General features: G+C 52.9%; 1 protein-coding gene across 1 annotated transcript in view; it reads right to left on the reverse strand.

The window, feature by feature from the left end:
* Positions 1–1,577: 1,577 nt before the first annotated feature.
* Positions 1,578–25,909, reverse strand: part of PARP1 (poly(ADP-ribose) polymerase 1) — a 37,815-nt gene continuing 13,483 nt past the window's right edge. Inside the window, exons 5-23 of the mRNA XM_069484516.1 lie at positions 25,258–25,357; positions 23,217–23,333; positions 22,288–22,464; positions 20,927–21,074; positions 20,188–20,328; positions 19,009–19,251; positions 18,654–18,722; positions 18,170–18,302; positions 16,185–16,380; positions 13,392–13,520; positions 10,069–10,152; positions 8,019–8,141; positions 7,303–7,431; positions 6,002–6,100; positions 5,312–5,464; positions 4,327–4,454; positions 3,501–3,562; positions 2,786–2,900; positions 1,578–2,440 (exon numbers count right to left, since the gene is read on the reverse strand). Of these exons, the coding sequence (XP_069340617.1) occupies positions 2,359–2,440; positions 2,786–2,900; positions 3,501–3,562; positions 4,327–4,454; positions 5,312–5,464; positions 6,002–6,100; positions 7,303–7,431; positions 8,019–8,141; positions 10,069–10,152; positions 13,392–13,520; positions 16,185–16,380; positions 18,170–18,302; positions 18,654–18,722; positions 19,009–19,251; positions 20,188–20,328; positions 20,927–21,074; positions 22,288–22,464; positions 23,217–23,333; positions 25,258–25,357 (2,428 nt within the window). The 3' untranslated portion in view covers positions 1,578–2,358. The remainder of the gene's footprint in view (positions 2,441–2,785; positions 2,901–3,500; positions 3,563–4,326; positions 4,455–5,311; positions 5,465–6,001; positions 6,101–7,302; positions 7,432–8,018; positions 8,142–10,068; positions 10,153–13,391; positions 13,521–16,184; positions 16,381–18,169; positions 18,303–18,653; positions 18,723–19,008; positions 19,252–20,187; positions 20,329–20,926; positions 21,075–22,287; positions 22,465–23,216; positions 23,334–25,257; positions 25,358–25,909) is intronic.

Raw genomic sequence — 25,909 nt, forward strand, 5'->3', positions numbered from 1 at the left:
CAAGCACGGCCTGGGGCCAAGGGCACTTGCAGGCAGGGCGGGAGGGCAGCTGACCAGGCCAGCCAGGGAGCAGCGGCTCCTCCCTCGTGGAGCAGCCTGCGTTTCCCTGCAAGGCTGGTTCGTTCCAGTTTTTAAATTCACGTCTCCCATTTCAGCTGCCACCCTGGGATAGGAAGGACTTGACTTTCTTTAAAGAGAGGAGAGCAGAATGTGGATGCTGAAACATAACACGGAAGGTTCCCTCTTTTAAGAGAAAAATACATTCAGAAATGTGAATCTCTTAAAAAAAAAGAAATCAGTTTTGATTACAGGGAACCCATTAAGCAATCACTCCAGCCTAAAAATATTTGGTTTAATCAGGTACCGTGAAGGGTGACTGCTTTTCTCTGCACGGACAGAAAAGGGGAGGGGTCAGAACATTCAGGATCCAGGGAGTCCCAGAGCCCGGTCACTGGCTGACCAGCGGGGAGGGTCTCTGGTGAAAGGTATTTTCATCAAAAGCTACAGATACTGAAAAAAAGATAGGAACTTCAATGTCATCAAATTGTTCCACTCATCTTTCTGTTCAGAAACCGAACAGTTTGGTTTGTATGGCTCTCAGTTGTTAATTGCACCTGTTATAATCACTAAATGTAGCCCCACTCACAGAAAACTGAAGTGTTTTTCTTCTTTCCCGTTTTGAATAGTCTGTCCCTTATTTATTTATTTTTTTAAGAGACAAGGTCTTGCTCTGTTACCCAGGATGAAGTACACTGGCATCATCATAGCTCACTGTAACCTCGAACTCCTGGGCTTGAGCAATCCTCTTGAATAGCTGGGACTACAGGCACACGCCACCAGGCCTGGCTAATTAAAAAAAAAAAAAAGAAAGAAAGAAAAAGATAGGGTCTTGCTATGTTGTCCAGGCTGGTGTTGAACTCCTGGCCTCCTAAAGTGCTAGGATTACGGGCACGAACCACTCCTCCCAGCCTGAAGCCTATCCTTTGTTTCTTTCACCAAAAAACGCCAGCATAACTTGTGGGTTTGAGATACCAACTACTTTGCTTCTTTGCCCCCCTGCTCTGCTGGGAACAGTCTCTGGATGCCTCCCAACAGAGTGGGATTCTCTGCAGCCTCGGCTGCTACGGGGGGCCTGCCTTTTCTTGCCTGCGACTCCACCTTCTGGCCCATACTTCCCATCCCCCTTCTATAAAAGGTCAGAAGTGACATTAAGACACTGGTCCCGGCCTTCAGAGACTTTAAATGTAAATATTTAAGTGTCATTCACAAACACAGGGTAGTCGTACGTGGCAATGTAGTTTATGCAAAGCAGTCCTCCAGAGAACAGAGTATGTTCGTCGTCACCACGGATCCGATAAGCTGGGGAAAAAAATACAGGTGCCTCCCTATGCTTGGTGCTTGGCTTTCTCCGCTCAGACAGGGAAAGTGCCACCGGGCAGTGCCAGGGTTGCTGCCTGGCACCTTCCGCGGTTTCATACATATGGGCAGAAACAATCTCCAGGAAGCCTCTGTGGGCCTTGCGCTGTGAAGAGTAACACATCCGTAGTCAGAATGAGACCAAACACAAAATACACACATACAGAAGCCATGTGCATTTTAATCGAGAATTACCATTAGCCCTTGGGTAGGTATATCTGTGGTATACACAGTTTTAGTTTGGAAGACAAAACTGCTCAAAAGAACATCAAGAATCCCAAATGCAACTTTTAACTGACTTTTAACGACATTTTCCAAGAGCATCCGTGTCCGAGCTGCCCTAGAAGATGAAAGCTCTTTTCATTTCTAAGTATGAGAAATTGTTCATGTTCCTTCCCTCGCCCTTCCCACACCCCTCACCACAAACAGAATCAGTTGAACAGGGGGCAGGAAGTGCAAGATAAACAAAGAAAAATCTAAATAGTATGAAATTAGTTTTTATTTTTACCTCAAAATAAATGCTTAACATTTCTCCAAAATCAAAACTACAGGTGAACACTTTTAGAAAAAAGGGTGGAAGTGTGTTTCTTCCCTTTCCTGGGCAAACCAGTAAGGCGGGCGTTCTGACGCGGGCTCGGATCGTTCTGCGGGACTAGTCTACACAAACGGAATCTCTCCCCACCTCCTCTCTACTGTCAGTTTATCCCCCAGCGCCGTGGCTGGCAAGAAGAAAGAAACCCAGAACCACCCGTCCCCCAAATATAACACAAAACAAGGGATTTGGGAGGGTGGGAAAATCTTTTAACGCGTTCGTGGAAAATCCTCTAAAGGGATTTGGGGAAGGTACTACCACCGGCAGCTCAGCCAGCGCCGGCGAAGGGGTCGTCGGGCGAACTCCCACTGGAGTCACCGGGTAAGCGAGTCTCAGCCGCACCTCACAGCTCACCACAGGGACGTCTTGAAGTTGAATTTCAGTTTCAGCAGATACTTCAGGTTTACCTGAGCAATATCGTAGACGATGTACCTGGGGGGGGAGGATCGTCAAGGAGCCAACGGCGGACGACAGAGAGCACGTGCGCCCGCCTCCCCCGGCTGGAGGATGCTAGTGCCAGCCTGGTGCCCCTCGGGCAGAGCAAGGAGAGGAGAGAATCTTCTGGAGAGCAGGGGAAGGCTCATGCCCCGGAAGCCAGGCTTGTGCAGGTGAGCACTCAGACCTCCCACTGTATACAGGGAACAGTCACCACGAGACGCACCGCAGGACAGTCTCCAGTCACTCACTGTCTGTCCCAGGTACCCTGACTGCGTACAAGCGATTCTGTGGCTCCAGAACATTCCCGTGTGCCCCCACAAAACACTCATGGAAGGATACTCATTATACAGCAGACACGTGTCATTAACGCCAGATGAGATGCCGGTCCCGAGAGGAACCTCCACGCCGTCCAGAGTGATACTAGCTGAGGGGTCAGGGGTAGTTTTGCCCAAACCTGCGAGACAAAAGGCACAAGTGAAATGAACCATGGGGACGGATGTCGAAAATGTCCCGGGAAGATGAGGTCTATTTTATGTTGGGTGTACGTGCTCATTTTAAGCCGTACAAATCCCATACCTGTCCTCCTTCAGATCTAAAACTCTAGGCCATAGATCAAGGTTCCCAAGGCACCAGCCTTAACTGATTTTAGCAAGAACGGTAGCAGCCTCCTACGGGATGACATTTCTGCCGAACAGAATCGCAAAGCACGCACTCCGACCGGGAGGCTGAAGGCCCTAAATCATCACGTACTGCGAATTCTAGCAATCGAGGATGCCCCAGGTGTCACTATGTCATGAGAGGCCCCCTCACTGCTGTGGCTCAGACGGTTACGGAAAACTCAAAGCCAGGGCACCTGCCTACCGGTGCCCGCACCGAGACTGTCCTGTGGCATCTGTGATCCTAGCTGCAGCCGCGGAGGGAAACTTTTTAAAAATGAAGTTCTAGCTGTGAAACAACCACCACAAGAAGACAGCCTTCGGAGACAGGAAAGCCCCTCCCTCCACGCCGTCCGGGGGCCTGGGGCCGTAACGGCAGCTTTGGAAAGAGCGCGTACCTTTCACGCTGTGCTTGCCCTTGGGTAGCTTGCTGATGTGCGAGGCGTGCTTCAGTTCGTACCTGTGCGGGAGAGGACAGGCTCAGCAGGGGCCTCCCAGGACCCTGGGTTCTCAAAGCCGGCAGTGTGATCAGGGGGGCGAGGTCAGACACAGATGAGATCAAAGCCCGCGGCAGCCAGTCCACCTCCGCTGCCCGGGGCTCCCCCCAAGTGTCTGGCCCTGCCCCAGGACCTGCAGCTGCGGTTCTTTCTGACATAATTTGTCCCCCACGATCACATCCACGGGGCCACTTTCAAGGAAATGTAGGAGCTGTGGGTCGGCCCCTCTGGGTTTCCGCCCACGTCCCGCAGTCCCCGGACGCCTGGCCTATTCCACGACCCGCTTTGGTTACAGTTCACAGGACCAGGATGGATGCCTGGACCAAGCTAGATTAGCCAGATTTTCTCTTTGGAGAATGTGGAACTGGGATTAAGATTCCAGTTCCATCTGGGATGGGCTCAGAAATCTAAACGTTGGCAAGGGGGGGAGGAAGCCACGGAGTGACCGTCCTTTGTGCGAGCGCATCTCTGCTTCCCGGCCCACAGTGGGAACAGACACGGGGCTGGCTGCATTCCTGTGTCTGCACTTTGGGGGCCGCCCTCAGCCCCTTATTTCCTCAACGTGAATTCATTTCTGCTCCTCACACGCTAAGAGGCCTAACCGGGGGGTCCAGCAACCGGGGTGGGCAGTTTCCGTGGTCACCTCCCAGCCAAGGGGCACCCCCTGCCCACAGCCCACTGCATCTGTCCCCACTGCGCCACCAGCCCCGGGGCCAGGTGTACTCACATGTTTCCCAGGGCAACTTCTCCCAACAGGATCAAGCCTACGGGGTCCCCCTGAGACGCGTGGCAGTAGTTGGCGCTCTTGGAGACCATGTCGGCAAAGTAGATCCCCTTACCGAACATGTAGCCCGTCTGGAGGGTCAGAAAGGGGACAGTTGAGGACCTTCTAACGGGAAGGCTGGGGCAGTTCTTTACTGAGTGCTGACGAGAGCCGGGCGCCCGGCTAAGCACGGCGGCAACCCGTCACTTCTACTTGTCACCTCACCCTGGTGAGAGAGTGTCAGGGTTTGAGCTCACAGGCCAGGCTGCTGGGATCACGGCCCTGCCAGGAACCGAGGGGCTGCAAGAAGTCACCTAGCTTCCCCGGACCCTGCTTTTCTCTGCTCTCTACTGGGGGAAAACAGCTCCCCGGGGCTGCTGTGAAGATGAAGAGCAAACGTCACTCGGACCAGCGCCCGGCACAGGGACGCGTCCAGTGAGCACCATGATTTTTCTTCCCTTTGGTGAGTGAAACGCTGGGTTCAGAGAGGTCAGACCATCTGCCCGGCCACACACTACTGCTTGGCCCCAGCACGCGTCATTCATCCTCTCTACTCCTTGCTCTCTTTGATCATAAAACGAGGGGCTTGGAAGCCCACCTCTCGGGTCCTGTCCAGCCGGACATCTCTACAGTCCAGCAGGTGACCCAACAATTCCTCGTGTCACCACACCTCCCCGATGAAGACACAGACGCTCACGGAGGTCGCCGGGCTGGGAGGTGGTGGAGGCAGGTCTGGACCCAGCCAGGCCTGCGGCCAACACACCCGCTCAGCACTCACAGCGGGCCCGGCCGGACACTTCGCTTCCCGTCCCAGAACAAACGTCTGCCGCACGCACGCGCAGCCGCCCCTCTCACTGGGCTGGGCCAGGAGGACGAAGGGGAGTGCCGGGGGCTGCGAGCAAATCCCCCCCCGCCGCCCCCCGCCCCCCAGCCGGGCACAGGCACATACCACAGGCGCTTCCGGCGGGGCTATCCGAAGCCCCTGGGACAGGATCCCAGCGAAGTTGGTGGTCCGGGAGCCGTGCCACAGCAACCGGCGGTTGTGAAGCTGCTGGAAGGGTTTGTAGCGCTGGCTCTCCCCTTCGCGCGCTATCTTGAAGATCTGGCCGGGGTGTGAAACAGGGCGGAGGCGCAAAGAAAGCCGTTTGTTACTCTGGTTGACTGAGAGGTCAGAATGGATATAGGAGACGGACCGGCTGTCCCCACAGTTCGAAAACTTAAGCTTTGCTGCAGTATGGAAGATGTTTTCTACCGGGCTGGGACAGAGTCCCCTGACTTGTCAAAGTCCCACCCTTGATCCTAGGAGTTGGAGGTTGCAGTGAGCTATGATGACGCCACTGCTCTCTAGCCTGGGCGACAGAGTGAGACTCTGTCTCAAAAAACAAAACAAAACAAAACAAACCCAAACACCAACAAACAAACAAAACCAGGTTTGGGGACAGCAAATGTCCTTTTAAACAGAATAAAAAGCCACCCCCAAACTACCATGAGATTACTAATTTTTCTGCTCAACAAATGAGTCACCTCTTCTACTTATTTAAAATAAACTGCTCTTTCCTACCCAGGCCCAGGTTGGGGGAGTGGCAGGGGAGAGCCGGCAGGACACGGAAGAGGGTGGGGGAGGAGAAGGGAGTCTTACATCGACAACTTCCAAGTCATATGCGTTGTGCGTGGTGGCGTGAGTGTTCTTAACGTACTTCCTGATGATCTCAGCTTCTTCACAGTCTTTGTCAACCACCTAGATAGAAGGCGTCTGGAGATTAGAGCCAGGGAGACCCCAGGTGAGCCCCAGGGAGGCGGGAAGACCACCACACAGGCTCAGCTGACGCACGGATCAACAGCACGCTCCTCGGTGGACGCCCGGGCAGGACCGAGAGCCTGAGTCCCAATCCCCTGGGCACCGGCCTCTCCATCTGCTGGGGTGGCTAAAGGATTTCAGGGTTCCTTTCTGCCTTAAAATTCCATGCTTTGGGCTGTCTGCAAAGCTAGAACATGGAGCTCACTGTTTGTGAACCAGGAATCTTCAGAACAAGGAACAGGCTCTGGAGTGAGAGTCCAGCTCATCGTGAGCTAAAACACAACGGGCCAGAAGATGTCACCCAGCCAAGACTTGCAATTGAAAGTGGCAAAGATCACTGTTGGGGTTCTGAGGACAGAGACAAATGCGCAGTCTCTTTGATCCTCAGGGTCACGCATCTCCTGGCTGGCTCAGAACACCCACCCAACAAACAACTGTCAAATACTAGTAGTTAATATGATCCACGCTAAATAAACCTGCGTGTATGACAGAGGTGGTTCCGCTGCACTTCCACCCTGGCAACCCTTGCAGGGAAGGAAGCAGGGGCCGAGGCAAGGGAGGCGCGTGGGCAACGCAAACAGGCCGGAGGGCAGGGCAACGCAGGTGCCAAGGCCAACACCCCCCACTGGTCGGCCCAGGCGGGGCGATTTCACCCGAGTGTCCGACGCACCCAAGTTCGGGGACTGTGTGCGCCAACACGGCCACGTCAACTCCAGAGAAAAACAAACGCATGCGCCGTATTTTCATTACAGCTGCCACCAAGCATTTCCACTTCTGAAACGGAGACCGGTAACAAGGCTTCTAAACACTCACCCCACAAAAGTCTCTAAAATCAAAGCTCCTCTCTAAATGAAGGGAAAAAAGGGGGGACTTTTGGTAAGAGCCCTCAAAAGTCAGCATCCACACCAGGCCCAGGTGCTGGCTTGGCAGCCTGCCTGCACACAGGTGCATTAGGTGCAGGCGAAATTTCCGGAGGGCCTCAAAGGACCCTCAGCAGCAACGTCCAGAGACTTGTTAGGCAAACTCTCGGCCCCAGCGATCTGCGTTCCAACACGCTCTGCAGGAGACCCCGACACACACTCAAGCTTGGGACACTGCTCCTGGGACGTGGTTAAGACACCGGAGAAGGGCCACCCTGTTACCTTAATGTCAGTTTTGAGCTTCTCGTAGTTGACATCAATGGGGTCCTTGCTGCTATCGTCAGACCCCCCCCGGAGCAGGCTGTAGGCCACCTCGATGTCCAGCAGGTTGTCCAGCATTTCCACCTTGGCCTGGAGGAGCAAAGGGAGCCCCGGAGTTAAGGACCGCGGTGAGGGAGACAGACTCATCCAGTTTGGGCAAAGAATTCCTACGTGCAGATGGTGTCCGATACAATTAAAGGGGGACTCTGCCCCCCAGAGGGGACACCCTGCCATCTGCCGCCCAGTGAACATTCATGAGGATTTCCTGCAACGCTAATGAGGCGTCGAGGCCTTGGGGAGGTGGAGGAAAGAGGTGGAAGAACGTCCCTCCTCTCACGCTCCGACAGCCGGGACCTGTGCTGAAGATGCTACAAACAAACCGTTCCCGAGCCAGGAGCTTTCCTGGGCTCCTTTATGAGGCTGGGACGGAAAACGGGGAAGAAAATGCTACTATGAGGAGGATCTCCGTCTTCGATGGCTCTTTCCCCAGCTGGCTTGGTAGAACAGGGACAGGAAAAACAGTTCTGCCTCCACCAACGTGGGCAGAGACCCCACTTCCAAACAGGCACGGAGGTGGCCCTATGAGCACTGTCCCTGTCCCCGGGGATCAGGACGGTGGCAGGGGGGAACACCACAGCCCTGCACCCCAGTGGCTCCCTGCGGAAGCTCTGTGCTACCTGGACGCTGTCCGCGTTGTTCAGGAGCGGAGGCTTCTTCATCCCGAAGTCGTGGGGGATCAGGGTGTAGAAGCGATTGGAAAGATCCAGGATCTGGGACTCGCTGCTGCCCTGGGACACGGCCTGGAGACGACGGGGCAGAAGGAACAAAGGCTGAGGCAGCAGCTCCGAGCACCCCGCACCTGGCCAGGCTTTTTCTTCTAGAAGGGGGGTGCGGCAGCCAAGTCCAGAGGCGGCCTGCGGTATACGTGTGCCGGGACAAGCAGGAAGCAACCAGAAGACGACCTTCCTGTGGATGTTACACCACCAGACAGGGCAGGACCCCGTCCTCCAACGGCACAGCTCAACACACGATGGGCGTCTCACATGAAATTTCATTTCTACAAACAACTGTGTAGTTGCAGAGAAATAAAACTCCCGACCACTATGCAAAATATTAATTGTAAAATACGGTGGTGGGCTCACGGCTATTGCTGTAAAATTCTTTCACTTTGTATGTTTCGGAAACTGTCATAATAAAATGCTGGCGGGGCTGACTGTTGCTATAAACTCAGCCAGGCTCCTTTCATCCACTGGCCTTCAGGGCCTTCACCTTGGGGTGGGGAGTTAGTGTTTACTGCGCCTGGAGGTGCAGGGGGTCCAGGCAAGGACAGGCTGGGCAAGCCCTGCTGCCACAGTGCCACCCGGCCCTCCACACGCACAGGGCGCTACAGGACTGCACGGGAGGCAGAAGAGCCTGAGCACAGGGACGCCACGTGGACAGCCTGGTGGCCACAGGAGGGCGAGGGGCAATGAAGCAGACCCTGCGGGCCGGAGCCCCAAGCCGGCTTCTCGCTGTGACGCGGATTCACGAGTGCTAAGACTTGATTCACGAGTGCTAAGACTTCTACCGCGTTGTGGCTGCTCTGTGCGATGGGAGGGTGGTAGTCCAGCCCCTCCACCGGGGGATTCTGGAACACGAAGAGTTAGACTGAGGAAAACCGTGTACGTTCTCAGCCGGTGGGGAACAAGGAACGAAGTCCCGGCTCAGAACCAGCTGTCACTGGATTTAGCAACTCTGGTTGGGGCCTCTTCTTCGGTACCAGTCAGGAAGTCTGGTCCCTGGGCCTGTGTCTGCTTCTTGTAGGCTTTTCTTCTCTCAAAGCCGATCCTGTACCCCACCCCTAACACAAACGGGACCCTCCAGCCCCTGCAGGGTGCAGCGGGAAGGCTCTCAGACTGGGAGACCTCGAAAGGTGCTCCAAGAGTGCAGAAGGGACATGAATAAACTGAGAAAGAGAGTCTTCTATCTGATGATTTGTTAGTAACTGCGTGTCTTAAAGACACAAAATAAAATCCCAATACAGCTGACCCTTGAAGAACATGGGTTTGAAGTAAGCGGGTCCATTTATACACAGACTTCTTTCAATAAATACAGCCGGCCTTTCGTATCTGCAGATTCAACTGAAAGCAGATCGAAAATACAGTATTCTCGGGACGTGAGACTGGGGGACACAGAGTGCTGAGTGTCTGTAGCCATGGGCTTCGCAGGGCCAGCTGCGGGACTCGAGCACGTGTCAGTTTTGGTATCCACGGGGAGTTCCGGAACCAATCCTCTGCACACACCAAGGGATGGCTGCAGTTTTAAGAGATAAGGTAGGCTGGGCGTGGTGGCTCACACCTGTAATCCCGGCACTCTGGGAGGCCGACGTAGGAGGATCGTTTGAGCTTAGGAGTTTAACACCACCCTGAACAAAAGTGAGACCCCATCTCTACTAAAAATAGAAAAATTAGCCAGGTGTCATGGCACACACCTGTAGTCCCAGCTACTTGGGAGGCTGAGGCAGGAGGATCGCTTGAGCCCAGGAGTTTACGGTTGCAGTGAGCTATGATGATGCCATGGCACTCTAGCCGGGCAACAGAGCACTAGTCACTTCTGTTGAATTGGAAAAACCTAAATCCCCGTGAAGATCAGGACTTCTGGTTCATTCACCTTGAGAGCCCTCTAGGTGCGAAGTCAGCCAGGTGAGGAGGGTGACTGAGGACAGGCCCCTGGGCAGCTCCTGCTTACCTGCTGGACCTCACTGAGGATGGAGTAGGCGGCCTGGATCTGCCTCTTGCTCAGCTTCCCCAATGGCATCTTCTGAAGGTCGATCTGAGGAGACAGGGGGTTCCCCTTGAAAGGCGGGCACCGTGCAGATGACGACAGGACAGGTGGGCCACGCAACCTCAGTCCCCACCTCAGGGCCCCATGGGAAGCCCTCCTAAGCCTGCCCGGTTTTCCTGAGACCCCTGACCCCATGACCCAAATCCAGACTTTGTAGCTCCACCCTCCCCAAGAATGGAGTCTGCCCGGAAGAAGATTCTCGCTCACTCGATTTATGGCTGCTATCAGCCAACCACAGCTCCTCGCCCCCAGGCTTAGTTTCAAATAGCTCAGCGCTTCTGGAAGCAGGTACAGTATGACCCCCACCCAATTCCCAAGTGAGGATAAGAGCCCATCAGTCACGGCTCCCCATCTCAGCACCCCCTGCACCCCTGTATCCCTCCCTGGGGTCCCAGAGCCAAGGCAGTAACGGCACCCCTCGAGTTCCCAGTGGAAAAACAAGAACCACGATTTTTCAGGTGGTTCGTTACCATTATAAGGACACAGTCCTGAACGTACGTACTTATACTCAAATCAATGCTGCCCCTTTCAAACCTGTCACCCCAAAAGGCCAAACATTTGTTCCAGCAATACTGCTACCGCGCATAACACCTCGGGAACTACCGTCAAGAGAGGCCGCGGCACCAGGTAGCTAGCGAGGCATCCACTCTCGGCCTTGGCTTTCTCCCTGCAAAATGGGGCTGCCTTCCTTAACGGGCGCCCACCCCCCTGTGTGAGTGATCCTGCCTGCGCTGCTCTCTGGGCCCCCAGGGGAGACCCCTGTGTGCCACGTGACCCCACCCTCTCTCCCAAGACACCTGTCTCTGGACTTTCCCAATAGACCCTGCTGAGCTCCCGGGGCCTCCCCATCGTCACCTGCCCAGCACTCCCTGCAGCGCCTGGAGCAAAGGCGGAGCCCAACAAGAATTCTAGAAACAGAACTGCTACGGTGATAAAATTAAGTAAGACGATATGGAAAGCGCTCGTAGCTCCACGAGGCACCAACTGGGAGCCAGTGGCGACAGGGTCTACCAACACCCACCAGCCCCGGCACACGCTCCCCCTCGCCTGCAACAACCCTCCACCCCGAGGGCAGAGCTGCTCTCTGGTAAGAGTGAAATAGCCGGAGCTGTGTCTGGGGAAAGAAGGTGGATAATCCATTTGGAGCCAAGAACAAGGTACAATAAAAGAGCAGAGTGACTTCAGCACGGACCATCGGTGGGTCTGAAAACAACTCTAAAGCAGGAACTCCGAGAGACGTTCTGACCGAGGGAAGCGAGACCGGAGCAAGAGCAGAACTGAGGGAGCAACGTTCCCTAAGCAGGAGAATTCTGGTGTTTATGTAAAAAAAAAAAAAGGGTTAGTTGCCTTAACCCTGCAGCCCTCAAAACATGCACAAGCTCTAAGAGCGAGAGATGGGCTCCACGACACAGGACGCCCGCACTCCCCGAAAAACTCCGCACGGCACTGACAGTGGGCTGGGAGCAGTGGCCCCACCGCAGCCCAGTTCAGGGAGAAAGTGACAAGGGGAGAGAGGCCTCGGGGTCAGGGACCCTCAGACCACAGTGGCAGCCAGAGGGAGGTGCCAGAGCTAGAGCCCGGACCCCCCACCCCGTGTGGCCGGAGCGCCCAACCCCACCCCCCTCTGGACTAGGGTACGCCCCCTCACAGGGAGAGCCGGGTCCCCCTGGTGCCGGGGCCAAGCTCTCAGGGTCACCCCACGTGGCCAGGGGTGCGCACCCCGCTTTCCACACACTTCCTTCCACCTGGCTGCCTCCCAGCCTGCTCCAGCAGCAGGGCCCCTGGCTCTTTCCTTCCTGCTAAACTAGTTACTCGTCGGAGTGAAAACCAACATAAAAATGTCATCTCACAGGAAAGGACTTGTATCAGAATAGGCGAGACCGTCTGTGAATCGCAGATAAATCAGAGTACGGGAGGCTGGGAGTGACATGCCGGACACCGGACATTAGTGAAACAGAGACTCTCTCTTCGCCTCCCCTTGCCCCAGTGCCTCTCTGCCGCTACCCCACCGCATCCTGGGTGAGCCCACCCGCAAGCTGCTCAGACGAGTGGACCTCCCAAACAGAAGTCATGTCACGGACCTATTTGAACGAGCACAGTGAACAAGCCCTGGCCATTTTCAAACCCATTAGAGGATGTAAGCTAACACTCCGTTCTCTAACAACAGCCGGGCCATGCGTGGTTCTGCCGGGCTGAGCTCGCGGCGGGGAGATGCCGAGTTGGCCCTGGTGTCTACGGGGTCGGGGAGGAAAAGGCTGCTGGTGGTTTACACAGCCCTGGTTTGACCTCTGGTCCTCGCCCCAAGGCCGGCCAGTAGGCGCTAGGAGGAAGGACATGGGCAGACGCAGGACATGAGCGCGAAGGGGGCAGCCCCACGGGGAAGGGGTGGAATGAATGCTTAGGTGGGTCTGAGACTCTCGTCCTCTGGGTTCCCGGGACAAAGGCAATAACCAGTGCACCGCGGCTGCTGGATTTCAGAGCAGCCTGAAGCTTCTGGGTTCAGCGGACGCGGAAGAGGAGAGAGACTGTGTTTGCTTCCTGGCAGCGGTAGTGCTTGGACCATCTGCTCTGAAGGCCCCCGCGGCCAGCACTCCAGAGCTCTGAGGCTCTCACCTCCCAGGGGAAGAGCAGAGACGAGATGGAGAGCAGACAGGACACGCCTGGCCTCTGCCCAGAGTCCCTGCCGTTTCTACCCCGGGCAGGAGCATGACTCACCCAACAACCATCACCCCCACCCCACTCCCAACCTTTTCTCAACGATAGCTGGGATGGATTTTATCTAATGAAGCGAGTGCCAGCAGCCCTCTGTCCCTTCTACAGCGCCGGTCACAGTAGTTTTCTTTTTCTCCAAGTGGGCCAAGTCTCGCATTTCCCATGACAACTCCAGCTGGCCGGTTTGGTTGGGCCACAGAGAACCGTGACTACGCACCCTACCACGGCAACAGGAAGGGGAGAAGTACCCAGGGGACAGGGGACCAGGAGACAGCCCTACGACATCACACATTTCACAGTAAATCAAACGGCTCTTTGCAGGAGAACAAGCACTCCAGGCCTCAGCACTCCTACAATCTAAGACTGAGGGACAGGGACGAGAAGCTGACAGCCAACGTTTTCTGTTTCCGAAACAGAGAAACAAAACGAGAGCAGCCGAGAGCTCTTCACCGGCTCAGTACACGGATCGACGTCCTCAGCAAACGCTCACAGATAAAATAACGAAGTGCAATCACCTCATACTCCACCATGGCTTTCTTCATACTTTCCACATCAAAGATCATCTTAATGAGCTCCTGAACCGGCTTGGGGAGCTTGGACTTGGTGCCTGGGTTCACCGTCAGCTTCTTCACTGCCTCTTCATCCTCCAGGGAAAAAAGAACATCAGTAAGAGACCCAACTCAACCACCCAGGCACAGTGGTGGTGGTATCTGAGTGGCTGGGCTGCGAACAGAGGACACAAGATGACAGTGCCCCCAGCAGAAAGGAAAAAAGCTGAGTGTTAATTGAAAATGTTTGGGTGTCAGCGGCCAGGAGGAGCACCCATGACTTTGCACACGGGTCAGACGTTTCCTTGGCAACTCCCAGTCCTCCTGGCTGCTCCAGATGCTGATCCCAGCTACACCGCAACACCTGCACGGGCTGATGCGCCCTGGGGCTGCTTGTGTTGCCTGGGAACCTGCCCAGTGCCCACTCGTGCCCAACCTGGAGATGCTGGGCAGCTGTGCAGGTGAACCTTGGAGCAATGAGACGTGAGGCCGACGGACAAATTCTTCCCCCTTTTTCTTAACACTTCTCACCCCAGGGCCAGCCCTAAGACAAGTTTGCACAGCCTTCTCTGTACTCTCGAAGGATCAGGCTACCAGTCCCACTTCCTGTCGGCCAGCTTGACAGCGTTAAAGTTCACCCTGGTATTAACCTTCCCTCCTCCCCTGCAACAGCCCCCCACCCCCTCCCCGCTGGGCCTGCACTACCTCATAAACTGATAACATGTGAGACTTCACCCTGCTACCTGGAGCACCCAGGCTATCAAGATTACACTGCATTGGCTGGGCATGGTGGCTCCCGCCTATAATCCCAGCACTCTGGGACGCTGAGGATCGCCTGAGGCCAGGAGTTCAAGAACCAGCCTGTGTAACACAGTGAGACCCTGTCTCTACAAAACAATTAAAAAACTAGCAGGCATGGTGGCATCTGCCTGCAGTCCCAGGTACTCGGGAAGCCGAGGTGGGAAGATCACTTGCGCCCAGGAGTTTAAGATCATCACAGTGGGCTACAGTGATGCCACTGCACTCCAGCCTGGGCAACAGTGAGACCCCGTCTCAAAAAAAAAAAAAAAAAAAAACACCACCACAAAACAAAAAAACCCTGTACTGAAAGTGCCTTAACTCTTCTCACTTTTAGACCCTGAGCACTATGAGAACAGGGACTGTCTATCAGTGTCCCTAGCAACAATACAGTGCTTGGTATTTATCTGGAGTGAAGGTAACTGGTGTTGGGCTTTGAACCTAGAGTCTGCCTGGCGTAACCACGCTGCAGAGAGCTAATCTGTGTTGTCAGTGCTCATGGCTGCTGCCGTCACCTTCATAGTAGATTTACTCTCAGTGTTGAAATATTGAGTCTTAAATGCACTCTTTTATCTTCTGGGTGTAACCTCATCGGAGGGCAAATTATGACTGTGTTATTTAGCTTTATTTAAGTGCATACATGTTGGGACCCTGTAACTACTCTGCTTGTAACAGCAATCACCATGGGGTACACAAATATTTATACGTGCGTCAGCATCATTATAGCAAATGCCTGCTAATAATCATGTGGTTACTAGAAACTTTATAAGGCGAGATTCTAATTTTATGGTGGTGGGAAACGTACATGTACAATGAAAGAAGACTGAAAAAGACATATACCATGACTTTACCTGTGGTTAATTCCAGGTGATTTGTTGTGCCTTGGTATTTCTCAAAATTTACTAAAATAAATACTTAACTCAGCAGGGGGCACTACTGAGTCCGACCAAGTCTGTCCTGAAAGTCCATCTCAGTCTCAGCATTACAGAAACAAGAGATAAATTCCATTTTATTATGGAGAGCTCATGACACCTCTATAAACTAAGTAATTCCCCCTTTGAGATATGCTAGGCTCCAAAGATTTGGAATTAGAATCTCTACCCATCCACAAGTCTCTCCTTTTCATAAAATAAATTCATATTTTTCCCCACAATTAAAAAAAGTAATAGATTCTCGTTTTTCGAAAGGCAGTATCATTTTTTTTTTTTTTTCAGGGAAAAACAAACAAAAAAAGCCAAGAATTTCAACTAAGAGATGACCGGTAACATATATAAGGAGACTCCCAAACTACAGGTATGGATTATTAGTAGGAAATAATTTGAGACTAAAAATTGCGGCCTAGTAGAGCATGTCAAGTTACTGTAATTCTACCCTGATGACAGACCAGGTCACATGATCAATGGTGAACATAAGTTCACATAAAAGGCCTTATCTGGAATCCATGAATTACCCTGTTGTGTTTCAGGAATGATGTGGAAGATTGTTCCTCCTTTACGTCTCAAAAATGCTACCACTGTTCTCATCTAAACTCTATGTCACACTCCCTGGTGTAGATTTCATTAAATGCCTTTTCTGCATCTACTGAGATGATCATGTGGTTTTGTCCTTTATTCTATTCCTATGGAGTGTTACATTGATGGTTTAAAGTTGAACCAAACTTACATGCTGCTGGATTCAGTTTGTTAGTGTTTTCTCGAGGACTCTGCATCTCTGATCACCAGGATTTTGCAAGTTTTCTTGTGATGTCTTTGGCTTTGGTACCAGGGTAGCACTGGCCTCATGTATTAAGTTGGGACGTGTTTTCTTCCATTTTTTGAGGAAGAATTTGTGAAGGGCTGGTATTCTTTGAACACCTGGCGGTATTTGTTATGACGCCCTCTGATCCACAGTGTGGATTTTAAAGACTAAGGTGTCCCTTCCTTCCCCTAGAAGCACATGGCGTCAGGGCATCGTGTGATTTACCTGGCCATAGTCGATCTCCAGAGGGTAGAACTTTTTGGGATACTTCGTGAAATTTTTGGAGTGCCAGGCATTGCCGGTTTTTTCTTCGTACAATTTCATAAAGTGCTCAACGGCATCCTCCTTGGACGGCATCTGCTCCAGTTTGTTACTGCCGATCACGGTGCCCACACGGCCCCAGGACCTGAATATCCAGTACCTGCAGGGCATGGAGGGTGTCAGACACAACCGTGTGAGCCAGCTGGTCACAGTTCAGGAGTTTCCCTTCCCTGCCATTCCATTCGGGTGAGGAAGAATTTTAAACACCCAAAAATGACGGTGATTAACACAGAACGAAAGAAATCACTATTGCAATCAGGGTCTTTCTAGTCCATTTAACTAAGGGTTAGAAGAAATTTAAATTAATTAAAGAATGCCCTTCCAAATCATACTGGCAAATAGACAAAAATGCCAATGAACTGGTTAAGCTGAGATCTGGCACCCAAGCCTGGGGAGTCTGTAGAATCCTGGAATCTGCAGATCTTTACGTAAAAACTCCAGGCCGAGTGCAATGGCTCTCGCCTGTAATCCTAGCCCTCTGGGAGGCCGAACTGAGAGGACTGCTTGAGGCTAGGAGTTCGAGACCAGCCTGAGCAAGAGCAGGACCCCATCTCTACAAAACACAGAAAAATTAGCTGGGTGTGGTGGCTGGTGCCTCTAGTTCCAGCTACTTAGGAGGCTGAGGCAGGAGGATCGCTTGAGCCCAGGAAGTTGAGGCCTCAATGAGCTGTGGTGACACCACTGCACTCTAGCCTGGGCAACAGAGAGAGACTATCTCAAAAAAGAAAAAAACAAAAGGTCCCCTAACTGCATTCCTCTCCCCAAACAAATACAGCAAGTAATACCGTATCACTCGGAAGTGCTGTGTTCAAGCACAGAATACCCTTAAAGATACACCCTAAAAATAATGAAGAACTTGACTCAGATCAGAGGTTGAGATGTAACAAACGAGGAGGGGGGTAGCGATAGTTCCTCAAATCTAGAGACCCAGACAGAGGTCCAGGCTATTGTTCTCAATTTCCGTCTCAAGCAAGGGTACACACATCACATGTGCTGTGCTTAGCTTCAGGTAAGTTCATTTTCCTTAGCAGAAGTAATGCAAAATTTAATTTTCATATCACAATAAATCTAGGTATGCCAAACACCAATACATAAGATTTACGTGTATTTTTAACATGACATCAGAGACGTCCAGGAAAATCTGGGGCCCTTGCTGAGGGGTGTATAAATTCATTCTCTCCTGGCTTTTTCCTATGAGAATGTTTAGGAAGCGACCCTGACCTGTGGTGAAAATTTTTTCTGACCCTAACAGACCACACTACCTTTTCACTCTAAAAAAACAGCAAATCTAAGCCACCAGCTAAATGCCCATGTCCACAATCAATATGAGAATTTAGCTGAGTTCCTTCCAATGCCTTTCTGCTTACACACAGACCCTGTTCTGGGCTGGCTGTAGCGAGGGACCATGAACTCACTAGATGAGGACCGCTCTGCCTAGAAATGTACCCCAAATCCAAAATCTGTCCTTGCTTGTAACCACATTAAAAAAAAATTTACAAAAGTAAACCCAAACCTCTTTAGTAACTAAAGCGTTTGAACAACATTAGAGAGTAAGTTCAGTGCTTGCCGAACTTTATTTGCTTCAAAAGTTTCTGAAACACATGTAAAATCAGAAAATCTAGATTCTTCAAGCGGCTCAAAGAAAAGCCAGTTGGGACAACACGTGAAACCACATCCTAGGGTGACTGGTCTCAAAGACAGCGACACTACCGGTGGTAAGTGGCTCCTCCTCCCCTTTAACTCAAGGCCTCGTGACACATTTCTGCTCTTTGCCATCAGGTTTCACCCCCAGCGCTGGGAGCAACTTTAGGCGCACGAGGCCCACAGCACATTAACAGCCGCAGGACAGGCCGCGTCTCTGCGTGAGCCCTCGAGGTCCCCGACCTCACCTGCTTTCCTTGTCATCCTCTAGAAGCTGCAGCTTGTAGTAGGAGTTGGTTCCTTTAACGATGTCCACCAGGCCGAGGGTGGCGCTGAAAACCTTCCCGCCTTTCTCCAGCACGTGCGCAGAGTGTTCCAGACCTGTCCCAGAGGCGACACCCCCATCGTTCTCCTCCCCTGGAGGGACTGGCACTCTCAGGGCGAGGGGGTCTGTCGGCTAAGGGGTTCCTACCTGCTTGGCTACGCTACCGCCACCTTCAAGAGGTTCCCCAAAAGAACATGTGCTGTCAGAACGAAGGGGGCCCAAAAGGGGGGCCTTGCGACACATTTCTGCTCTTTGCCATCAGGTTTCACCCCCCAGGCATTGGGAATAACTTGGGGTGCACGAGGCCGACAGGACATCACAGCTGCGGGACAGGCCAAAGGCCCCGCGCCCCGCCCCGCGCGCCGTGGGAATTCACACGTTTTCTGCACACGCTCCTGTTTGCTTACCAGAATCAGGATCGACAGCTGCCCCTCCTTTAAGAGTTAACTTCATTCTCTTTTCAGATTTGTTGATACCTTAGAAGGGGACAGAAAAATATAAACATAAATGAAGCATAAATTAAAAAGGGGGAGGTGGAAGGCAAATGAGCAGTTTCCACTCACGTCATCTGCCAACACGGCGTCCACGCTGCCTCCCACCGCCCCAAAGGGCCTGTCACTCTGTGCCCAGTGAACACCTGGGTCAGAGAACTGGCCTGGGCAGCATCAACAGACCCCACAGGGACACGAAGGCAGCAGCTCCGCACGCGGGGACCCGGCCACCGACCTCCCCAGCAGGGAAGGGACCGCTCAGGGCCCTCACCTTCCTCCTTGACGGCACCCTTGCTTTTTTTGGAGAGCGCAGCCCCCGACTTCCCTCTTGGGGCTACGACTTCAACAGGCTCTGCCTTCACCTCCGCCCCCCAGGGGGACAGAATGTGCGCTGACAACAGCTCCTGAAGGCTCTTGGTGGAGGCGGACACGTCCTGGAGGAAGTCCTCGGACACAACGCGGACGTTGGCTTCCTTCACTTCCTCCATTTTCTTACCCATCTTTTCCACCTCCTCTGTTCAAATCAGAAGGAAAAAAAAACATACATGAGTTTAAAACTAAACTCAAATCTCAAATTACTAGAGTCAATTCACCATGTACTTCTAAACCCTCATCACCCACAGCTCTTTGCTTCCGAAGCCAATGCTCAGAGCCTTCTTCATTCTATTAATAACAACTCTCTTTTATCGGCAGTGTTCCCCAGCGTTCCCCCTTTCTAAGGAGTTGCGAGGAGTTGGGGAAGCCTTCTCCAAACCATTCTGTGGAGTCAGATGTCAGCAGGCCCCACAGAAAGACACTGAGTCAAACGCATACGGGAAATGCTGTATATTATTTTTTTGGTTTTGGAGACATACGATTGTCATCTATATAAAAAAACCTGCAAAGAAACCTGTTTACCTTCGTTTAACCCTGCATTTCCCAAACACGGCTGAACTGTGACCTTCTGTTTCGGCAGCGAGCCCACGCACGTCTTCTGGAATCGTTCGAAGTGTTGAGAATACAGGCTGAACATCCCTTATCCCAGGTGCTTAGGGCCAGAAATGTTTCAGATTCCAATTTTTGTTCAGATTTCGAAATATTTGCATTATGCCTCCGGGTTGAGCACCACTAATCCGAAAATCTGAAATGCTCCAACGAGCATATCCTTTGAGTATCATGTTGGCATTCAAAAAATTTCAAAGTTTGGAGCATTTCGGATTTTGGGATTAAGATACTTAACCTATCACAGTTTACAGTCTTTAGCTGGGAACGTAAGACACGCGTGAATACATATACTACACAGTCGTAACATGAAGCACAAACACTGGCTTCCCTCCATGCAGAACCCAGCCACGATGACGATGACTGGAGACACCGTTTTTAGCGCCGAGTGTCAGGTGTCTCCTCACTGAACTCAGAACAACCGTAAGAGACAAATGCATAGCCTCACTGTACAACAGGGCCCACTCACTCTTGGTGCTGATGCACAGCGAGGCCTTGTTGGCCGTCCCCGTCAACTTGCCCCCGAGCGTCTCGATCGTGGCCTTCACCTCATCCTTGTTCCGGGAGAGCTTCCCCAGAGTCAGGATCTTCATGTTGGCTAAAGGCTTGTCTGGGACGGAGAACAGAATCAGTAAGCAGGGCCAGCTCCGCGCTGCTCCCTGGAAAAACCCGGGGCAGGCTGCAGGGTCCCTGCCTCAGTTCCCCTGTCATTGGCTTGTCCTTGGGAAAACACACACACGCTCTCACTGTCTTTGCTGGACTGGACCATCTCCCACTAATATTGGCCGATTGATAACTTGCTCTGCACACACGAGACCTAAGCATGGTGCCGGCCGGGCTCAGGCAGACTGGCGGGGGCAGGGCGGTCTGGAAGCAGGAGAGCAAGGCCTGCAGTGCAGTCAGCCAGGAGACCCCGAAGGCCACTCTAGGTGAGGCTGCCTGCCTGGCCTTTCTCACGGGCCCCTCTTCTAGCCTCCCAGGATAAGAAAGCCATTTGTTCTTTTCAGATGTTTACGTTCTTCGTGTTATGCCTTGCGGAGGGGCGCGGCAGGGCAAGGGAAGGGGCCCCTCACGTGCAGGGCAGGCTTCCCCACAGCATCAGCACAGAGACCCCAGAAGGACACCCTCCTCGCCAACTCCACACACCAGCCAGCGGTGGGCACCGAGTCCCTGCACGTGGCTCTGAGACCAGGGCCCCGACGCCGTACCTGCCGGAGCGGAGGCGTCCACAGCCGCCGGTGTCGAGGCTGCGGAGGGCGGGGGCGCCGCCGCCACTGGGGCGCTGGTTTCTGGGGGGAATATTCGGTTCTGCTTTTTGACCTTCAATTTCTTAAGGTAAGAGATTTCTCGGAATTCCTAAAGAACGTTAAGTTTTCATTGTTAGGAAGCCAGATCTCCCTTGAAAGAACCTCCCCGAAGACAAAAGGGGAATTTAGCTTGTCCAAATTAATCTTCTTACAATAAAGAATAGCACAAAATAGAAAAATGAGAGGCCTCTAGGCTGCCGCAGTGCTTATTTCTAGTACTTCCACATTTATAATACAGCTGGCCCTGTGGCCGATGTAGGAGAAAAATATTTTCATTTTCTTTTTTAAATCCATTGACAATCTGGTCAGGGAACCACCGCTGCAATCTGTGACTACACCCTCCCCAGCCCCTTCGAGCGTCATCAGGCCTCTCTAAGGTCACATGCCCACCCCGTGACCCCATAACCCCAAGACTGCACACGGCAGGGGAGAGGCTATTACCCAAGAGGAACTCAGGGCAACCCCCTTCCCTGCGTAAAAGAAGGGGAGGCCTAGAGCATTCACGGCAGACCCTTCCGGCAGAATCTGTTCTGCTCCCGGGAGGGGAGAGTGCAATCACGGCAGCCAACAGGAGGCAAAAACGACGAGCCAAGGGCCGGTAGGAGACGCGGTTAGTTCTCGGTGTGGAGTGAGTGGTGCCGACGCGACACCCCAAGGAACCATCCCTGGCGCGTACCGTGTGCCACTGTTCCCCGAGCCCCCCCAACCAGCCCCCGGCTCCCGCGGAGACACTGCTGGGACCCCCCCCAGAACGGCTCCCCAGTGGGGTTTGTTGCATTGTGAGCTTGCCACGTGTGGTTCCATGTAAAGAGGGAGAACTAGGAGATACGTGAACTCTGGATCCAATGCTCCCTCCAGCACCGAGGCAAGGAAATGTCCTCGAGGAAAACCCTCGTTCCACAGAGGCGGAAATGACTATGTATCTATTCACCGTACGTCCCTCGAGCCTACAGCAGTGCCTGGCACACACAAGGCAACGAATAGAAATAAAAATAATCCGTGGTCTTTGCAAACAAGAGGATTTTAGACCAAATGGACAAACCTATACTCTACACTTAGAGATGCTTCGGTTCTACATTTGTGTGGTCTGCAAACATCCAGAAGCAAAAACATCATTTTATATTCTGATCATGAGGACACCCTAGTTGTCAAGAAGTCCGAGGAACATGGCGCTGCAGTCTTGGGACCTGCAGTGTGTACAGGCCCAGAAGGGGGCTGCGTTTTCCTGCCAACAGGTCCCAAGATCCTCCCTAACCGCTCACCTTCGGGGTCACCCACTCCTTCCGGCTGGGTGTCTGCGTCTTGACCATGCACTTGGTCCAGGCAGTGACGTCGCCCGTGCAGTAGTAAGCGTCACTCTTGAAGACCAGCTGGCCCGAGCACTCCTCGCAGGGAAGGAGGGCTCCGAACACTATGCCGTCAGCTACGCGGTCCAGGATCTGAAGCCAGGGAAGGAACGCGTCAGAGAAGAAAGGAGGGACTGCGGGAAAGGACACTTACAATGTGGGATGGCAGAACTTGCACAGACTTCACTCGCGGGACAGAGGCTCACTCTGGGGCTCTGAACAAGCCCGGGCAGCGGGTTTACAACGGAGCACGGATTCTTATACTTTAAGAGACTTATTTCCAAGGGAAGTGATCCCTCCCGTAGCTCCCCACCCTCAGGGATTCAGAAATAAAGGACAGCCCCAGGGTGGATCACGCAAAGTGCAACACGCCAAGCTCAACTCCAGAGAATGAGGGCAGGGAAGGGCCTGCTGTGGACACCCGTGGGACACTGTCACGCCAGCCCTCAGGAGGGGTCCCTATTCCCTCCACAGGCCAGCAGCCCTGGGGGAGTCTGAGCAGAAGGCAGCAGAGAGAGGGCCCCAGGCCAAAGAACATGGCATGAACATACGAGGCAAACATGTGGCCCACCAAAGCCCTCTCCAGAATTCCAGAGCAAGCATCAACATGGGGGGAATGTCTGGTGGGACCTATGAGAGCCGGCCCCGCCGGCCCCGCCAGCCCCAGGTAATGGTGATCACAATGGCGGTGATGACCGTGCAACACAACCACGGATTTCGACTCTTCGCAGGTAATACCAGCAGGTGCGCAAACGGAGGGCCTCCCACACGCCACTGGGACAGTCACTCCACAACGCCTGGGCTGGCCTCACACGCGGGTCCCACTTAACACAAAGGCAGCTCACCGCCGACTCCCCGGAAGGCACTTGCTGCTTGTTGAAGATGAGCAGCTCTTTCAGGTCATTCGTCGAACACGCTTTCTTTAGCTCGTCCTTGATGTTCCAGATCAGGTCGTTCTGGGCCTACGGACGAGATCCGGCAGCTGAGAGACCAGCTCTTTGCAAAGCAAGAGACGCAACTTAGGAAACCCTGGTCTTGCTGAGCTCCCCATTATACCTGCGCACCAGCCGAGCTGCCCCTCCAAAGCTAGGCTGATGAACACAGGATTTTACCCCCAGCCACACTCCCGTGGGCACCAAATTCAGCCTGGAGCATGGCCTCTCCCAGAACCGCAGAAGGTGGGGAGGAAACCGCCCAGCAGTGTGGGGAAGGCTGCAGCCAGGGCACCACGCCCGGGAACCAATCCCAGGAGACACAGGTAACAAGCTGGGAGCACCGGGCTGGGGTCTGGGCCCCCATTTGTCAGCATCTGAAGGAGGTGGGTACGGTTGTTCCCCATCAACGTAAGAGGGAGCAGGAATGATTCCCAAACACCATTTCCTTAACAGTGTATCATATTCAGTATCAGGCAGGGCTGTATTTAGGCTCCTCTGAAAATGGAACAGTCCACCTTGAACATGAAGTGCCCACTCTTTGTTGCACACTTTTACCTGTCATTTATTCTCGCAATAATAAACCTTGCGAGGAAAGCATCAGCCTCCTCATTTTCGAGGCCGAGGTGAGTGTCCTCCCTCTCCAGGACAACGGGCAAGTTATTCACCATCTCGGCCTCAGACCGCACGCCTGTGAGGCGGAGATGGAAACGCCAGCTCTACCACACCCTGCAGGGCTGCCACCCGCACCGAAAGAGGATGTTGCTGTGATTGTCACAGCTGCAGGCGCACGTATTTGCACTTGTCTCCCAGCTTCAAGTTCAGGGCTCCCTCAGGATCACGCCCTCTCCAGTTCCTCCCCGCAGCACATGCTGGGACACCAGCTAGACACAAGAGCATGAGGAAAAAGTCCAGCGGTGCCAGGTTAAATGGAAGCAGAGCTGTCACCTACGTGATAACCAAGACCGGGGAGCAGCAGAAACAGACGCACCAGGGCGAGGAGGCTGAGGGAGCATTTTAATTTTCTGACTTTCTTTACATCTCTGACAAAATTGAGGAGAAAGAACACCGAAGCCGCTCAACGGCAAACGCAGAGTGGCACTATGGTTCCACTGCAGCCAGACTTGCCCCAAAACGGACTCCCGTTTTTACCGTTAAGACAATCCCACCTAAGTGAGAATCAAACTTGTGATTCTTATTTAGCAACTGGAGCCAGATCAGAAATCGTTTCTAATTCTCAAACCACCAGCAAAAACTGAACACACTTATCAGAGACTCAAGCAGATGGCTGAGAAACCCTGTTCTCAAGAAAGTGACTGTTCTCCCCTGATTTCCCAAACATTTTCTGATTAATAATTTTTACTTTGCTTCAACGCACATGTATTCAACAAGGTGATGTCTGACGATATGTACGTTACAGTCAATGGTCAATGACCATAGATTAATGGGTAGTTTTCTCCTGTCACTATACGCCTTCCATTTCTTTTTAAAATGAGAGATCTTCATTTATAATAAAAAAATGCGGAAAAACTTTTTCTTCAAGCCATTTGTCTATGCTAAGAATCTTTGGCGTCCTTGAATTTAACACTGAGTTTCCGACGTTTGCGAGTGATTACGAAAGTGCAGGACGCAGTGATGCGTGATTTGCAGGAAGCGTGATTCTCCACCAGCCCCGCGTGCGGCCGGAGGGTGGGAACAGGGTGCTCAGCCCTTGCGGGAGCCGGGCTGCAGATCAGGCACCTACAGCCTTATTTGGGTTCTCTTCTAAATAAGGTTTCTTCGGGGAAGAGGGAAGAAAACAGTCTGGGGGGAAAGCCACACTATTTAATGACAGCTATCACTTTGGGAGTTCTTAAAGGTCTTGGTAAGAAAGATATGACTCCCTGAATTTCCTTCCCAGAATGAAGAGCCCTGAGCCAGAATGTCCAAAGGAGACGCAAAGCCCAGAACTCACCTTGAGGGCCTTTTCAAGCTTACTATCCTTGTCTTTCTCTTTTCTAGATTTCTTCTTGGCCACTTCATCTGTTCCATCTACCTCGTCACCTTTTCTCTTTCTGAAACACACAGGATATAAAAGGAAGAACGAGAGCCATTAAAAATCTGACACCCAATGACTTGGGGTGTCACAGTATCTTGTGTCATTTATGCCTCTCTGCAGGCCCTGCTCACACTTGTCCCCTCCCCACCCCGTTCCAAAGGGCTCTTGGGTGCTTGCTGTGCACTCGGGCAGCATTTGCCACCGAGAAGGCAGGAGATGCGTCCACATCAGTTCTGCCAGCCGAGGGCGGGGGTTGGAACAACCCATTATGGGATCCAGGGCTCAGGTCCCACCCGATGTCAAAAATCCCACTCATCTCCCGGTACAAAAGAGACAGCTTAGAAGGTTCCGGCAGGGACTATGCCAAAGGTAAGCTCATGGCTGAGGGGCAGGGACTGCAGAAAGACAAACCGCCAGAGGCTGAGCATCTGGAGCTAAAACACAGGGCAGCTCCCAAGGCCAAGAGGCCATTTGCAGAGGGGAGGCTGTGCGGCCACACAAAGCCCAGACAACAAGTGGCAGCCAAAGCACCGCCAGCCAGTCTGCCCAGCTGGTTCAGCAAATACTC

Source organism: Eulemur rufifrons, chromosome 11 (assembly GCF_041146395.1).
Source record: "Eulemur rufifrons isolate Redbay chromosome 11, OSU_ERuf_1, whole genome shotgun sequence".
Lineage (NCBI taxonomy): Eukaryota > Metazoa > Chordata > Mammalia > Primates > Lemuridae > Eulemur > Eulemur rufifrons.